We start from the raw sequence: 17,773 nt of genomic DNA on the forward strand, positions 1-17,773 counted from the left end.
TGTTCATGCCTTGCCTTGCGCCATCGCCGCTGTCGCGCCTTGCCTTGTGCCATCGCCGCTGCCGCGCCTTGCCTTGCGCCATTGCTGCCGCCGCCGCGAGACCGTTGTCCTCAACCCGTGTTCATTGACGCAATCGCCACCTACGCGCGACCGTTTTCCCCAATCGTCGTTCGCCATTGTTGCCATGCCAAACGTCTCACGCCATTGACGCCACCTGGGTTGTTCATTGCCGCCACCACCGTTGGTCGCCGAAGTTGCACGTTCGGGTCACCACGCTCCCAGGTTCCTCTTTCTTCATGATCAATAAGGAATATGAATGTTTGTATTAGTTATTTGATATAAAGATTCCCTTATGGTGCATTGTATTGTACTTTTGTTGATGTGTCTGTCATATAATAAAAATGGATTCAAATAAGTGTTTTTATGAGTGCAGTGGACACAAATTTAAATAGTGTGAATATTAAGTAGTATTTGATTACTTTAATATAAAAAAATTATATTACATTTAGATTACATGATTATCATAGTTGTTTTTATTAATACATATAATTATATTACAAAATTGAATAGTGTGAATATTCAGTAGTATTTATATTCCTTATGTTTGACTTTATGTCAAACCTTATATACATATAATTAGTTTTAAAGGACAAATGATTATATGATTACCTTATTCAACATAAAAGATGTTATTACAAATATTACCTTTGAATTAGTATTGTGCAATAATTAATGTGTTGTTTGCTTTTGTCCAGATATTGTATTTTTGTGGTGAGGTATTATAGCTTCTAAAACGTGGACATTCTTCATTGTTGACCGACTTTAACGCTACCAGGTTTCTATTTTTTAAAATTTTCTTTTAATATGAACATTAATTATTTGTTTGCTTGAAGTTATTGCATGTTGCATATGTAATTGTTTGTTTGCTTGAATATATATTGTTTTTGTGAAATAGCCCTAATTTTCCGTTTGAGATTCAATACAAAAATTATTTACTATCTCCAAATTGTTTTTGAAGAAATTTACCTTTTACAAATGAATAGAGAGGAGATGGTAATAATAATTTACAAGTATTGAATCTTAAATTATCCGGTTGGACAGTTTAAGAAGAGTAATAACTTTTTCATAGTTTATTAATATATATAAATTTTAATATACATGTCTTAAATTTCATGAAAATTTGTAGTTGTGTTAGGCTAAAATTTTAGTATATATGTTAATTTTAATATATGCTCAGATCCCATTGTACTTGCATCAGCAAGATGTTACCAATGAGGAGCATTGGTATCTTGAAGCTACTGTGAAATTTTGATGATGATAAAAGCTGAAGAATTCAAGACTCTAAATGCATCTTTGTTAAACGCATTTTGTAGAAACAAATGTATAGGATAAAATGTAATGATGTAAAAACTCTTAGAAGTTTTCGTATTTAGTGAGACATTGCACAAATAATCGATTATCAAGAGGAATAATCGATTATCACGAGCCAGTTTAGAAGAGAGTTGCTTGCGCAAATAATCGATTATTACACAGAATAATCGATTATCACTGTTTCATTTAATTCTGTCCAAGTCTCTGGAATAATCGATTATTGCTCTTGATAATCGATTATCACCATTTTGAAAACCCCATAACGGACACAAATAATCGATTATCACTTATGATAATCGATTATCAGTGGCAGTTGGGAGATGTCTTTTCAGTTTTTGACCCTGTACGAAATTAGGCTTATAAATAGAGGTCTTCACAGCTCTTAGAAAGTACTTTTCAATTGAGAGTATTAGAGCTTTGTGCCTAAGGGAAGCTCTCTGTGAGTGAAAAGGATCTATGCCATTTTGAGAATACAATTTGTCTGAGGAAGTTCTCAAAGTGATAGAGTGCTCTTGTCTGGTCTTGTGAATAGGAGAAGCTCGCGCTTTGTGTGTCAAAGGTCAGAGCTGTTCTCTTCAAGTTGGCAGAGCTGTAGCTTCTGGTTCGTGCGTCGAAGGAAGCTCTTCCGGTTCGTTTGTCGAAGGAAGTTATTTGCTGCACTCTTCTGGTTCGTTTGTCAAAGGAAGGTGTTTTCTATTCTTTGCTTATTTCATTATCTTGTAATCTGTACAACTATATTTTTAGTGAAAAAGGTTAATCACAATTTATAGTGATTAACGACTGGACGTAGAATCTTTTGATTCGAACCAGGATAAAAATTTTGTGTTGATTTTCTTGATCCCTAAACTCTTAGCACATCTATTCGATAAAATTTTTAACTTGTGTTGTGATCGTTACACGCTTTCCGCTATCTATATTTTATTCCGCTGCGCGACTCTATAACGGTACCGATTGTTCCGACACAAGATGTTAGGGAGCTTGCGTCAGAAAGAGAAGAAATTAATATTACACTCATTCAGTTGTGGATGATGTAAGTTTATGAGAACTTTTTTATATAAAATTGATTTATTAAGTTACTTATATCAGATCATTTCTTCATATATGTTTGGTGTCAATAATAAGATGGGTTTCAATGATGTATATGGGCTCATTGACCCCTATATGACTCATGAAGGAAATTGTTGAGATTGTTGATAAGGGGAGCACTAGTTTAGCCAAACCTTACAATCTCAAAGAACTTATGGTTTTTTATGATGACAACATAATTAATAACAACATGTGTTGTTATATGTTGTTAAATGTGTTACATGTTCATAGCTTTCATGTTTATGATTATTTGAGAACATGTCTGTGTTGATTTTTTCATTGCTGCAATTCACTGTGTTTTACATGAGATCTTATCTGTGAATGCATGACATATGTTTTAGAAAAGGAAAACCACATGCACTTTAGTTGAACTTATAATATGTGGCAAAACAACAGTTTTAAGTCGACTTCATTATGAAGTAAGTCGATTAAAACTCGTGGCTTTGCACAAATTTTTTCAAAGTGTGTTGTGAGTATTTTTGGAAAGAAAGTTTTTCAAAACTGCATTGAAGATTACAAAGTCAACTGTGTGCGCAAGCTACTCGACTTAGTTAGTTGTGTTTTGAAATTCTGTTAATGTTTGTGATGTCTAAACGACTATATTTTATATCTTTTACCAAGCATTGATTGTAAGTCAACTGTATTAAATGCGAAATCAATTAAGTTGGTTTTACTGCTACTAACTGTTATAACTGTCTGAGTAGAATTGACTTTATTAGTAGGATAGTGGACTTAGGAGCGTCAGTTTTATGGAAAACTATATACAGACGCTTATTTGATTTCTGCAAAGACTTTTGTGAATCTAACATTTTGATTGAATTGTTTCAGATTATTGATCTCTGGTAGAACGTCCTAAAGCTCCAAGAATCCATCAAGAAAGACCGAGGTGTTCATTATTTAGTGACTGCTTGACGAGCAAGAATTTGTGCGCATTGACTGATTGATCAACCTGAACTTGAGGTGTCTGATACGTGATCAACTTCTTCTCACAATCTTGTGAAGATTATGGCTGCCCTATTATGACTATAGGAAGAGAACGTGTGTCGTTCTGGACTTTGACGATTGTTCAAAGTGATTAAAGACTCTAGGAGAAGGGACATCTTGTTGTTGTTCTTTATTTGTATATGCCTATATTTTGATTATAGGGTTAGAGAGGTATTTTATATTTTGACGTGGAGGTCGCTATAAAATCCTTGTTGTAAAAACCTTGATCATTATAGTGCATTTGCTTCCTGGGATTGGAAGGACACTGGATGTAGGCAGTTTGGCCGAACCAGTATAAAAACCTGCGTTTGAATTCTCTATCCCTGCACTTTTAATTTTCTAAGTCGACTTTACTTTTCACGTAGTCAACTATTTCCGCTGCACTTAAAAAATCTTATTCCTTGCGATTCAAGAAACTTTTGAAAGATCATCCTTTATGAATTTTGGTATATGACAATTAAGTTATTACCAATTTCATGCGTCATTGGCAACTTGTGATCTCCTTGCCGGAGAACACTGCTATCTGGTTTTGTTCATTGCAGAAATCTCCTCCCAGCCTTCTTAGACAAGTAGTAGATTGGTAAGAACCTCAATGTTTCAACTTTCTTTGTTATATAAATGTATGCTAAAGCAATTTTTTGTTAATAGTTCCCTTGCAGCACATATGATGTTGTCTGGGAGATCTACTTCTACAGCTAAAAAGCTTGCATGGATGACCCTTAAGGTTTGGTATTTTAGTCCATACTTTGTTATATTTTGTACCATTCCAATGATGTTACTTAACATTTTATAATTATGATGATATTGTAGTGTAATAGACAAAATAGGTCATATGAGTGTGGTTACTACGTCATGTATTGGATGATGACCACTATTCGTGCACATATTACCAGTGGATGGGAAACGATAATATTTAGGTTTGAATTTTATTTTCTCTATAATTTAGATTTCATATACACTAATTGAAATCATTGTGTTTTATGCAGATATTCAATATGACTACTCCAATTCCAGAGAAATCACTTAAACTTGTGAGAAAAGCACTGGCTAAATATCTAATTTATCTATATAATAGTATGTAGTAGATATTAGGAAATAGTAAGTTCTAATTTTATGCTTCTAAGTTGTTTTATGTTTTTGTACATTATTATTAGTTTAACTTTGTACATTGGATTGATTTATGCTTCAAAGTTAATTTATGATTACATTGAATGGATTTATGCTTCTAAGAAGTTGATTTATGATTACATTGAATGCATTTATGTTTTAATATAATTTTTATTGAAAATATATGCTTCTGGATTGTTCTGGCTATAAAATATATGCAGGTCTGTTTCTGTAGTTGGGAATGTTGCAGAAACAGACATGTTCTTAAAAAAACAGAGGAATACGCCTCGGTTGTGACCATAACTGAGGCAGAAAACCCTCTATGACATCGGTTCAGGCCACAACTGAAGCAGAAAGTCTTGCGAAAAAGCAAAAAAAAAACACTCTACTGCCTCGGTTGGGACCAGAACCGAGGCAGTAGATGCCTACATACTGTCTCGATTCAAAAGGAACCGAGGGGTAAAGTCGTTCGAAAAAACAATAAAAACAAAAACCCTACTGCTTCGGTTATCTTTGAACAGAGGCAAAATCCTACCATTTTATGCCTCGGTTGTGAATCGAGGCATAAAAGGGTAGACTTTTTGCCTCGCCTTTATATGTCTCAGTTTAGAAACCGCTACTTATGGGCGAAAATAATCGTTATCGTTTTCCCTAACTGCAGTAGTGTTTGTTACCCTTAAGTGATTTTTCCACTGGAAAAAAATGAATATATATTAATATAATAGGTTAAACAATGTTTTTCTTAACATGGATCCTTCTTTGTACACAATCCTATTAGAATTAATGTCACATGTTAAACGTGAATACTTCATAAGAATTTAAATTTTAATTCCTTAATGAGATAATTTAATAAGCAAAGTCACACTTTCTTGAAATTAAGTTTATTTAACTTATTTTTCATTGTACATTTTTCTTAAATCACAACAGTACCTTTGTTCTTATTTATAAGAAAAAGATCACTATCTAAGATAAAATAGATTCTCAACATAATTTTCCCATTAATGAAACACAAACAGCTAAAGTTCTAGAAAAGGGGTGAGGAAAATCACATATATGGGCGAAGAGTATACCAATACAAAATTAACAATAATTCAAGTTTATCTTAATCCATTTGAACATGAAAAGAAGTATTTATTTGAAGATTTTTCCCTTGGAAACATAATTTTGATCTTAACAGTGAAAAAACAAATTTCATTCTCTTCAACTACATTGCATAACCAGTGCTGAAGCTTTGCAGAACCAGTGCTGAAGCTTTGCAGAACCAATAAACAACTTAACAGAACTGTTGATGCAAACACATCAGGCAAGGCTTTATGAAATCCTTTAAATTTAGATTCATGCTGTATATATAATTATATAAAACCCAAGTTATTTTTCAAGAAGAAGGAGATGAAAAATACAAATAATGCAAAAAAAAAAATGAAAAAATTACAGGGAAAAAACACAGAAACTGAAGACATGTTAATTGGTCTTATTTTCCTATTTTCAACTTGTTCTTTTCATTAGCTTCATGAAAATCTTGTTATTAGCTTTGATGGTTGAGTACATTTGGAAAGTATATTTCTTTACATGTTTCCCTCTCTTCCTCCTTAAGCAAAGATTGTACATTTGTCCTCTTCTCAACATTTGGGAAGATCACTTGGAGGTGGTAGCAATGACTCATTTGGTCCTTCACCATTGTCCACCACAAATGCCATCTTTAGTCCCCATGTAGTGTGAATTTCCAAATGGCAGTGCATAAACCAGACACCTAACCAAACAAAGAAAAACATGTGAGAAAAAATGTGACAAGCAATGCAAAATCTTCAATCTTTCTATGAACATTGAAGCCTCATAGTTTTATCAAACAGTTAAAAATTGAGCACTTCACCTGGATTATCAGCCCTGAATCTAATAGCAGTCCACCCCCCAGATGGAACACCAACTGTGTTTCTCTCCACAGGATCAACAAGATTAAACTTTTTGGTGTCCCTTTTGGGGTTGAAATTCCCTTGTCCTCTACCAACCACGAAGAAGTTGAATCCATGGAGATGAATAGGATGGTTCTCAGGCGTAATCATTCCAGTATCTTGCAACACTAACTGAACAGTGGAGTTGTAGGGAAGTCTGTAGACCCTTGTCCCTCTGTTGGTCCTCAAATTTGCAGGTTGTTGTGTTCCTGTGAAGTCATAAACCACTGTAGGCTTTCTGGGAAAATCATCAGTGAAAACTCCACTTATGTTGAAGAAATGTGCTTGGAGGAGAGAGACTTTTGGCATCACAAAGGTGACATTGTTGATGGCTGCAACCACCCTACTACCGTTGACACAAGTGGGACAAGGGTTGACTCCAAGGCTGACAGTGAAGAACAGGGAATGGTCAACCTTTATAGGGACTCTAGCAGGGTAGGTTTTGGAGTTTAGGCTTCTGAGTGAGTCAGTGAAGGTGGTAGCAACTGGGGTGGCATTTTTGGGAGGTAAGGAAGTGAGGGTTGTGATGGTGGAACTGAGTGAGCCTGCGTAGTGCAATGTTGCAGTGGCAGTCACATTGTCCACTGCAATAGGAGAGTCCATGAAGGGAGTGGCTGCTACTAAGTATTTGCCTGTGGCACGGTTGGCTTTCAGAAGCACATTTGTGGTTTGACCAGGTGCAATAACTATGGTGTTGGTTTTCAAAGGTTTTGTGTAGACAGCATCAACCTCAACAACAGTGAGTTCGTGACCTGCAATTTTAAAGAACAACTCTTCATTCAGTGCAGCGTTGATTATTCTTAGCAAGTAGGTGTTTCCAGCATGAACTTGAAGTTTGTACCCTCCTGCATGGTGGAAGTTACAATATATTCAGTCTTTGCCATTTCTGTAATTGTCAAAAGGAAATAGACAGTATCTGTGAATGAAATCATTTCCATCTTATAGTAAGTTTCACCTTGAGAGGCACACTGTTGAACAGATCCTGGATGACCATTAATGGTGTGAGCATCAGACACATTTGGGGCCAACCCAGATTTCAATGCTTCCTTTATTATGGCCTCTGTATCTGAATTCCACCATTCACCTGAACAAAATTAAATTTTTCAAAAACTGAGATTTATTAATTCCATATAAGACAAAAGCTTATGTTAAAATGTGTTATTAATGTATTCTTTTCTCTAATCTGTTTTGAATATCTTAACAGTTTAGCAAAATCTTATTTCTTTTCTCTGATTCAATGAAACAGTATGAAAATTATAGAGGAAAATGCAGGGAAACTGACTCAATAGGATAACTTTCTCTGCATTGGGTTTGGGAAAAGGGTAAGGAACTCCAAGCTTGGGCAAAATGACCAATGCACCATGCAAAGTTGACCTAAGCCACAGGATATGTGCATGCCACCAAAGTGTCCCTCTCTGCCCTGTGAGGGTGAAGTTGTACACAAACACCTGACCCGGTTGAATTGGGCATTGGGTTATGTATGCAGGCCCATCGGCCCAGCCCGTCCTCAATTGTCTCACCCCATGCCTGTTCAATTTTAATTCACCATCAAATTAGTAAAAAAAAAAAAAAAGAGTCAAAGTTTGACTTTAGAGTATATACTAATTCTAGCACACCCACCAGTGGATGCTAACATTGTACTTCACATGGTTAACCACCTTCACCAAAACAGTATCATCTTCCCTAGCATAGATAGTGGGCCCTGGAAACTTCCCATTTACTGTTACTATTGGCTTGGTTGAACACAATCTTGTGACATTCTTCACCACCACCTGTCCATAACATAAACCAGTTAAGGTTTGATCAACAAACATAATAAAGTGTAACTGCATGTCTCAGACATCCACCAAACTTGAGTGCCTTGCATTGCTCAACAATATATATGTCTCTACCAAAGATATGCATGGCTATACATATATACACATAAGCATGCATATCATTTATAACGATTTATAAAAAGATATAGGTTTAGTTGATGTAAAAAGTTAAGACCTCTATACTAAAATACAGTATAGTAAACACTTTTTACATGAAATGATGGAAAAAAGAAAGTTATATGATGATAACTAAAATGAGAGTGAAATGCTATATGCAATTCACCTACGTTGAACTTGTAGTGGCGAACCATGGCTTCCACTGAAAGAGGAAGCATGCAAGCCGCTAACAGAAGAATGATTCTGATCCACATGATGATGGCCATGAACAGCTTGAAGTCTCTCTGCCTCCACAGAAGATGGTAGCTTTTTGTTTTATGACTAGGTAGCTGTCTTTGTGGAATGCACAATGCAAAGCAAGTAAGAGGGGGCATGCTTATAAAGAGGTATAGATCTCTGATGTCATGTCCTTTTAATCAGTTGGTTGAAGACGGAATAAGCAGAATTAGTAAAATATTATATAGAGCAGAAGACAAAAAGAAGATGGGCAGAAAGTTGTATTATTTTTCTTGTATATCACATAAAGTAGCAAGTTATCCATCAACTAAGACAACTTTTGAAGCTAAGAAAGTTGAGTTTTCTGGGTGATGTTTTTTTTATTATGTTTATTTGTTTGTGATGGACTAGGTGGTCACATCAGATACTGGGTTTGGTCTAACCATATTGGGTGAAGTACAACGATTCTCAGCTAACATGGCAATTGGTGGAATGGATACACGGCTTCATCTTATGAAGTCAAGGAGATGACAGATACACCACAACAAATTATGAAATCTTTAACTATGAAAACTGTTGCTTTTAATTAGTATCTGTTATTCGAGTTTTTGGTTTGGTTGTTACAAACTAAATTTCTGACATAGAGCTTCCACTTCTTGAAAATAAAGTCATTCATGTACGGAAATGCAAATTATTAACTTGTAATTAATTATTCGCTCTCTGCCAAATGGAAAACGTGAATTTTGAATGGGTTTAGGGTATGATTAATTATAATTATGTTAATATAATTAATTACTGCCACAATTCATTATAATTAAAACTTTGTTTAAATAAATTTATTGAAAAGTTAATTTTTATGGGCAAAATTCTTGATCCAAAGATCTAATAGAATAATATGTGTAGAGAACTATATAGACAGGCGAAAAATATTTGTATAGTGATAATTAGTTTATAAAAAAAAAAAAGAGAATGTTAAAGAGTAAAGTGAGGGAAAATTAAAAATAGAAATTCTTCAAGAAAAGACTAATATACACTTTCTGGTGAGTTCTACTGCTACTTGAATATGATTTAATTTTAATAAAATATTATATTAATAGTAAAAATATATTAAAAATGAAGTTTCTAACAGATTCTTCCATAGATTGGTGAGGAACTTGACATCATGGTAAGAAAAGAATTATCGTAAAAAATTGAAACTGTGACTCATAAATTGTTTTTAATAACTTAAAAGTTTATATGTTTGAAATATTTTTGCCAACTCAAATCAATTCGCATTAGGCACACTTGCCAAACCACTTTTATTTGAATCAAGCTTTAATTCCTTTCACTTTGCGTTGAAATATTTTAGACGGACATCAAAGATGTTAAATGAATACATCAAGTTTCAGGTATTATTTTAACAAATAAACTTTTTAATTTAACTCAATCACCAAAAATTAATTTATAAAATGAATTTTACATTTTACTAGTCTCACATGTAAGATGGTAATAACTTAGTGTGAGATTGATGTAATAACATGATGGATTTCAATAATGTTTTGTTAAAATGATAGAAAATTTAACCTAATTCATTCTCACAAAATTGAATTGGAATATAAGATTATTTTCACTTACATAAGTGCAAATTAGTCTAATGTGGGTCTAACATAAAATCTCTAATAACATAATTTTTCTTTAATATTTATTGTTTGATATTCATTAATAGTGTTAATAATGATTAAGTATGGATAGTATACAATATTTTTTACCGTAATCTCATCACAATTATGGACATAATTTTTAAGGTAATTATGATAAAAATTAATGAAATAATAACATGGCAGTTTGTGATTCGATAAGCATGTAGCTTTTTAACATTACCAAAAGCAAAGAGTTGAACAAATGTTATTAATTATACTATTGGTGATTTTTCTATGGATTTAGCATTTTAACCTTTAAGGGGGTGTGGTAGTGGGTGAGGGTGACATAAGTATTAATGGTAGCCCAACAAAAAGAATATTGGTGAAGAATGGTTTTCAGAAATTGCTGACAGTGGAAGATTAATATTTCAGATCAAAATTACAAGTTTGTTTTCTTGAAAATCAGATATTGGAGGAGTTGGTAGCAGTTCATCTCATTAAACAACTCTTATCATCACATTCATCAATTTAATAATTAATTCAAATTGTACACATTTTTCTAACTCCTGCCGTCTTTCACCTGTTTTTTATTTCCACTAAATTCAAAACAGACGAAGTAATATCTAAGCATTTTAAGCCTAACAAATATTAGTCAATTTAATAATATTATTTTAACCTTTCAGCATTTTAACAGCAAACAACTACTAGAACAAAAAAAAAACCTTGACTTTGGTTACCTTGCATCCCTTCAGAAATGCTTCTGTTAAATAATTTCTTTGTAGTCGATACTTCAAAGCATCACAAATTACAGAGTGACATAATTTTGTTATGATTATTTTTTTTCTTTTATAATAAATGAATGTTGATATAGACATGCAAACGTGGTATTATCTGTGTTTGTCTGATTAAATTTAAATGAGTGAATGTGATGGTGTATGAAACTATTTACAAATAAGAAGTATGTACTTTGTGGTACAATTGTTGACATAACATAAATTTATAGTTGGTTAGGTTTATACACGTAAGGCTTTATTTTATTTTTCTTTTCAAAAATAAAATAATTGTATTGTAATGTATCACATAATGTTTGATGTACTCACCTAAAACAATCATGTAGATAAATTCTTCTATCCCTCTCAATCATAATCATAATGCATGTTTACCAATAGTGTTTGGATCACTCTCATGGTGGTGTAATTAGAGGTTTGATACCTTAAATTTGAATCATATACACAATTATCTGCATGATGTTATGTATTTCAAATATACAACAATTTATTTCGAAAAATATATAATATAATGTACTATATAATTGTTTGGTCAGTCACATACCAGATGATCACCATTAGGAACGAACGGTCAAAGAATCAAATTAATCGGTTAGTAATCAAGACAATTAACCTTAATGTTGACCAACTTAGAAGTAAAGTGTCCCAATTGGATCGTAATTAGGTCATTGTTAATCAGAAGTTCACCTTAAAATTTATAAATATAGGTTTGAGGTAAGGAGGAGGTGATATGCGTTTACTGCATCATTAATACTTGAACTACTAAACATTAAGTTGACTTTGACATTAAAGTGTCTTCTACAAGTACCCTCTGAATGGTTTGGATGAGCAGTTACGAGAGGACTTGGATTTAAAGACAACTTTTGGACCCTTGGACAACTTACTTGACGTTGGACCATTGAACTTGACCCTACACCCCGAAATATTTTGAGGCCCACTGTAGGATCGAGTATTCAACAACCAACAAACCCTATGATGACTACAAGGAATATGACGAGCAACGTCGTGGCATAAGAGTTAGAGGATCACCCTAGTCAGGTAGAGATTATCAGAAACATGTAGAGGCAGATGCAAGAAATGAAATGAAGATATGAAAAGGAATTGACGGTCCTCAAGGTCAAAAATGTCGCTATACGCCAAGAGCAAAGCGCTTGGCAGTCAGTGCTTCACACATTAGCCAATAACAACAGCATTAGTCTGGTCCAACCAAGCATAGAGAAGACCCATGAAAGACAACACATGAAGGCAACACGGGAGCTAGTAAAGAGAACTTTTCCATGTAGACAGTCAACACAACTGGTATTCTGCCTTTTACATCAATCATCATGGAGACTCTCATGCCTTCAATCCCCTCGACCTTCGAAAAGTATGATGAATCAACTGATCCAAACAACCATTTGAGGATATTCGTCAACCAAATTTCTTTCTACACTATGATCGACCTAGTGTAGTGTAGAACTTTCTCCATTTCCCTAAAAGGGGAAGCTTTGGCGTGGTTCAATTTGTTGCCACCCAATTTGATTGACAACTTCCTAGCCATATGCTAATTGTAATGTTTGTTTTTGTACAGTATTATCACTAGTACAGATTAATGAATAGGCACCGGTTATTTTCAGTCATCAACATCGGTTTTCAAACCGAGGCGTACTTAGGCGGGATAAAAAGTATACACCTCGGTTCTCTTTACCCGAACCGGTATCTAGGATTCAACTCGGTTAAATGAACCGAGGCAGTATCAGTATCAGTTCTTTCAGTGGTCATACGGTATCCTCATCGTTTCACTCAGGTAGGGTTCTCTTCCGGGGGAGACTTATTGATCTTGCAAGAAGCAGAAATGGTTGGAGACATGAAATTCTTTGAGTCCTTTGAACAAACAGCTGGTGATCGAACCTTCATAGGTTTCAAAATTTGATCTTTCCCATTTTTTTATCATCCAAGTAGTCTAGAAAAATCTGCAGAACACCAATAAAGCCTCTTCTAGAAAAATCTGCAGAATAAGTAGAGATTGGAAACGGGAAGACCATGGCGACGGGATGTGAGCCTCCATGTGCGAACACTGAACGGGAAACCCTAAATCAAAATCGTTCCTCCACCTGCAACCACAATCAGATCTGCAGAAACCAGATTTAACACCATATAACCATCACGTAGGGATCCAATTCAGAAATCGCGCCTCCGGAAGCAACGCGAACTGCATCAACCCTAATCGCACACAGGGGCGGCATGCTTTAGGGATTCTGGTGACGGTGGCATGATTAAGGGTTTTTGTTGCAGAGTTGCAGGTCCGGTGATGGTGATGGAAGAAGGTTGAAACGCGGTGGCAGGCGCGACGGTGGAGAAGAGGGGTTTCTGTTTCTGGATCTGTTTGAGTTTCCCTCTTTGCAGGTGATGGTTGCGCGCGACTTGGAATGGTTGCGCGTTCTCCGGTTGACGGCCATGGATGTGCTCATGGCGGAAAAGATGAAGATGGTGGTCGCGGCGTCCATGGAGTTTGGACGAGAACGAAGACGCTGCGGTGGCGGCTTGCGGGTTTGCGCGTGGTGGCGGCTTGCGGGTTTGCGCATGGTGGCCAACGGCGTGGTTGAACGGCGGTGCTTGCGGCGATGGCTGGTGGTGGCGGCGGCCTGGTGCTGGAGTTTGGGGGAGAGTGGAGTTTGGGGGAAAGGAGAAATCGTGAGGCAGAGGGTGAGAATCGCGAGAGTGCGAGAGTGCGAGGTGCGAGAGGCGAAGTTTGGTTTTTAACCTAAGGATACTACCTCGGCTATATTTAAAACTGGTGCCTAAACCCCAAACCGAGGTGTGAATATGCCTCGGTTGGCCTTCTACTCGAGGCAATAGCATCTATATGCCTCGGTTATATATGAACCGATGCTTATAATCACTCAATAATTATTGAAATGCCACCGCACTTTTATACGCTTCGGTTTCAGTAGAACCGAGGCATATATAGCGCGTTAAAAAGCTTTTTTTTACTAGTGTATGGATACAAAGTCTACTAGGATAAATAATGATAGTAGTGGAAAAACTTGTATTTACTGGTAAGCTGGGAGATGTAACAAAAATTAGTGCAAATTCAGACATGCAAAAACAACATTACCACATACTTCTTATCTTGGTATCAATGTCAAAAGCAAAATTTATGGAAAAAAATGTCATTCATCCTATAAGATTATCTCTAAGGATAGCTCCAACAAAACTTTGGTTCAAAAATGTGGGAACAGAGAAGATCAAACAAATATTGTAAAGGTGTCCAACAAAATATCTCTAACTATATACAAATATTGGACCAACAACATGTGTGTATACTGAAAAATGCATCAATTTGCATTCATGGTGTCATGGTGATAGATTTTCCTTGTTAACATAACTTCACCAAATCAAAAAGGTATTCACCCTAAAATCAATAATTAGTATTACAAAATATATTTTTAATAATGTATATTTAGAATAATAATTCAATCAAATTGGTATGACTACAGTTTTTAACATTAGGTTATAACTGGAATTACACTTCTAGCTGAAACCAACAAACTTTATTCTAGAAGCATTGATGGAATCGTTCGGATATGGGTAGGGATGGCAAAAAAACTCGTGCCCCCAAGTATTCGCAGATTAAACCGTTGTGGATAGTTGGTACCCGCGAGTAATAGGTATCTAGGGATAACGGGTATTTTAATACCCGCTTGTTAACGGATCGGGTTCGCTACCCGCTAAAAAGTTGAAATTATCCGTTTGAAGAATGCTATCAAGGTAAACACTTTTTTATCCTTGTTTTATTTTAATGTATAGTAATGTTCTACTTATATGAGTAGTATAAGCAAATTTATTACATAGATGTCTTTGTGATAAAGGCTTTGAATACCAAGACCAATTTAAAGTTCATTTTTTATGAACCCAAAGGATGGATCCTTCACATGATTGTTGGAAACAACATCCTTTTTTTTAGGGCAAAGGTAATAATCCATATAGAGTTTAAATGTTATATATGTTAAAATTTCATTTTTTTTAAATTCAATTAGTTAACTAAATGAGTTTTATGCTTCATTAAATTAAGATTTTTTGAATTATCTAAATATCTTATACCTTTTCCTTAACTATTCTTTCGTCATAGTTGCTTACACTACCATTTTTATTTTCTTTGATTGGGTTAAGAATTCTTGTTTTTTAAAAATATTTTCTTGTGTCCATTAACTTATGTTATGTAATTATTAAAAACTTTAGGACGATGTCATTAATGCATGGAGAGAAAGCTCTGAAGCTAAGTCTCCTTTTGAATTGGTTGACTCATTAATCAACCATACTAAATCTATGATTTGCCTAACTATTGGACATAAGATGTTGTACTCGGGATCCATGGACCAAAGTATAAAGGTATGTCTATCTTGAGTTGATATCGAAATATTACTTTTTTTTTCTTATATCATGTCAAATTTTCTTGAATTACAAAGTACTCAATTCAATTATCATTCACTACCCAAATCTTGTTACCTTGTTTTCTTCAAGTCTAGGACATGGATACATTACAATGTATAATGACACTCAATGAGTATATTGGTGTAGTCACATCCCTTATTTGTTGGGAGATTAGTTTTTGTCAAGTTCATCAATGACACAATTAAAATTTGGACAAGCATATAAGTGGAAACTAATTTGTTATGGACATTACACATAAATAGTAAAGTGTAAGATAATTAATCATTTGGTTGTATTTTTCTTAGAAACAATTTAACAATAGTCTTAAAGAAGCTGGTTAATTCACAAAATTCATATTGTTATTATATAGGTATTATATCACTTTTTGGGATGCATGATGCAAATAGCAAGCTAGTATTGTTTTCTTTTGTACAAATAATTTAGTTTGCATGTACGAATTACCATCTTATTTAACTTGAATTATATATTTTTTATACTACTATATATTGTTGTGTTGAATATTACTACATATCTTAACCATGTCCTTTTCCTATATAAATTTTCAGAGGAGTCGTTTATTTACTAAGAAAGACATTACATCATTTGAGTTAAGCGTTGATGGAGGACTCTTCTTCACCAGAGATGAGACTGGTTTGTTGAAGATATGGAAATGGAATGAGTTACCTAAGGTGGCATCCAATTAAGATGCTTTCTATATTCTTCATACATGAATTTATCTTTTGTTAACAAAGTAGTACATTGTGTCCTTTATTCTTATGCATGTCATCTTTTTATACATCTTACATCATTATTGCATTTACATAGTATGTACATTAAATATTGTTTTTTCAGGACACATGTATTGGAAATTCATCATCTTAAATCTTTAATTGGAAATTCATCATCTTAACTCTAGGTTCCAAGTTTGTTCATTGATATTTTTTTAGCACATTGTTGATATATGTTTCGTGATCATGATTACTTGTTGGGAAACGTTACACTTTACACATGTAGTCTTGACATTATGACAATTAAGGAAGATGGTTTTTTCGTTAATATACTTAAATATAATATGAAATGTTTTCTGTTATGTTTTTATTGTGACACCTATTGCATTTGGTTACTGGAGAATTGGTTGTCAATTATAAAAAGAAAAAAGAAAAAAAAATTGACACCCCTTTGAGACTATATGTTACTAGGGAAAGTGACACTCATTTGAGACCAAGTGTGCCAAGTGCAAAAGTATGGCAAACGCAAAGCATTTGAGTAAATTGACACCCTTTTGAGACTATGTGTTAATGAGGAAATAGACACTCTTTTGAGACCAGGTATGGCAAACGCAAAGCATTTGAGTTGAATATTCATGCTTAGTTGGTAGGTAAGCATCTTATAGGTTAGAAACCTAAGAGAAAATAAAGTTACAAAGATTATCTACCTTAATGTCTTGTGTTTTGCCTCAATTAATCAATTGCACTCAAAGACCCAACAAGTTAATCATTGTTCCAAAAACAATGTGAAATGTGTGTGTTTTTTGGGATATCATTATATGAATTGGATTTGAGATAAGACGATAGATTTCTATTTAAAAATATTCATCATTATGTTTGCATTATCATTATATTTTAGTTGAATTTTCTTTGCTTCACAAGACAAGAAAAGGTCTAAGCTTGAAAGATTTGGATGTGTGAATAAATTGCTTTGCATATGTACCTTAGTTTACGCTATTGTATGCATCATTGCATTATTTGAATGATTTCATCATGTGTTATATCTATTTTGAATCATACACTTGGGTTTTGTATCTTTCTTGAAAACATGTGTTTATAGGTGTTGAAATCACAATTTGGAGAGAGTTAGTGAAGCATATCATATTGCACTACTACAAGCTAGTGCAATTGTTGAAATGTATTAAGTATAATATTTTTTTGTGTGTGTGTGAACCCAACTTTAATGGTTGGGATTATATTTTGCCTACCATGGTACTCTATTATAGAGTACCAAAACATTGTAATAAACACATCAACTAAGAAATGTATCATTGGTTTTTTAACATGGTATCAAGAGCTAGACCTAGTGTGTCACAGTCACAACCATCGTTGTCGTCATCACTGTTGCAGTCATAACCATAGTCATCGCCATTGTCGCTATTGCTGTTGTAGCTGCCATCGTCTCTACTGTCGTTGTAGCCGCAACCGTCAACTATCGTCTTTCCTAGTGAAGTCAATGGTTAGGTTAGCCTTGAGAAGCGCGACCCAATCCTGGTGGTCTCCCCCTCCGCATGCGTATTCCTCACACGCCGCCTTCCC

At 34.5% G+C, this 17,773-nt stretch overlaps 1 protein-coding gene and 1 pseudogene across 1 annotated transcript; one reads left to right on the plus strand and one right to left on the minus strand.

The window, feature by feature from the left end:
- Window positions 1–5,829: 5,829 nt before the first annotated feature.
- Window positions 5,830–8,765, minus strand: LOC108345105 (laccase-4). The gene is made up of 6 exons (XM_017583677.2): window positions 8,602–8,765; window positions 8,118–8,269; window positions 7,780–8,024; window positions 7,453–7,581; window positions 6,419–7,342; window positions 5,830–6,298 (listed from the first exon to the last, which is right to left on the minus strand). The coding sequence occupies exons 1-6, from the start codon at window positions 8,695–8,697 to the stop codon at window positions 6,168–6,170; spliced, it is 1,677 nt and encodes a 558-aa protein (XP_017439166.1). The 5' UTR covers window positions 8,698–8,765; the 3' UTR covers window positions 5,830–6,167.
- A 4,311-nt stretch (window positions 8,766–13,076) lies between these two features.
- On the plus strand, window positions 13,077–16,171 carry LOC108344601 (zinc finger CCCH domain-containing protein 63-like; annotated as a pseudogene).
- Window positions 16,172–17,773: the final 1,602 nt, after the last annotated feature.

The sequence above is a fragment of the Vigna angularis genome, chromosome 7 (genome assembly GCF_016808095.1).
Source record: "Vigna angularis cultivar LongXiaoDou No.4 chromosome 7, ASM1680809v1, whole genome shotgun sequence".
Taxonomy (NCBI): domain Eukaryota; kingdom Viridiplantae; phylum Streptophyta; class Magnoliopsida; order Fabales; family Fabaceae; genus Vigna; species Vigna angularis.

Bases quoted from the DNA above. Each gene is read 5' to 3' on its own strand.
- LOC108345105 (XM_017583677.2), bottom strand. From the start codon at position 8,697: ATGGCCATCATCATGTGGATCAGAATCATTCTTCTGTTAGCGGCTTGC. The intron at 8,270-8,601 runs GTAGGTGAATTG...TGTTATGGACAG, and splicing joins TTCGCCACTACAAGTTCAAC to GTGGTGGTGAAGAATGTCAC. The intron at 6,299-6,418 runs GTGAAGTGCTCA...TTGTTTGGTTAG, and splicing joins ATTCAGGGCTGATAATCCAG to GTGTCTGGTTTATGCACTGC.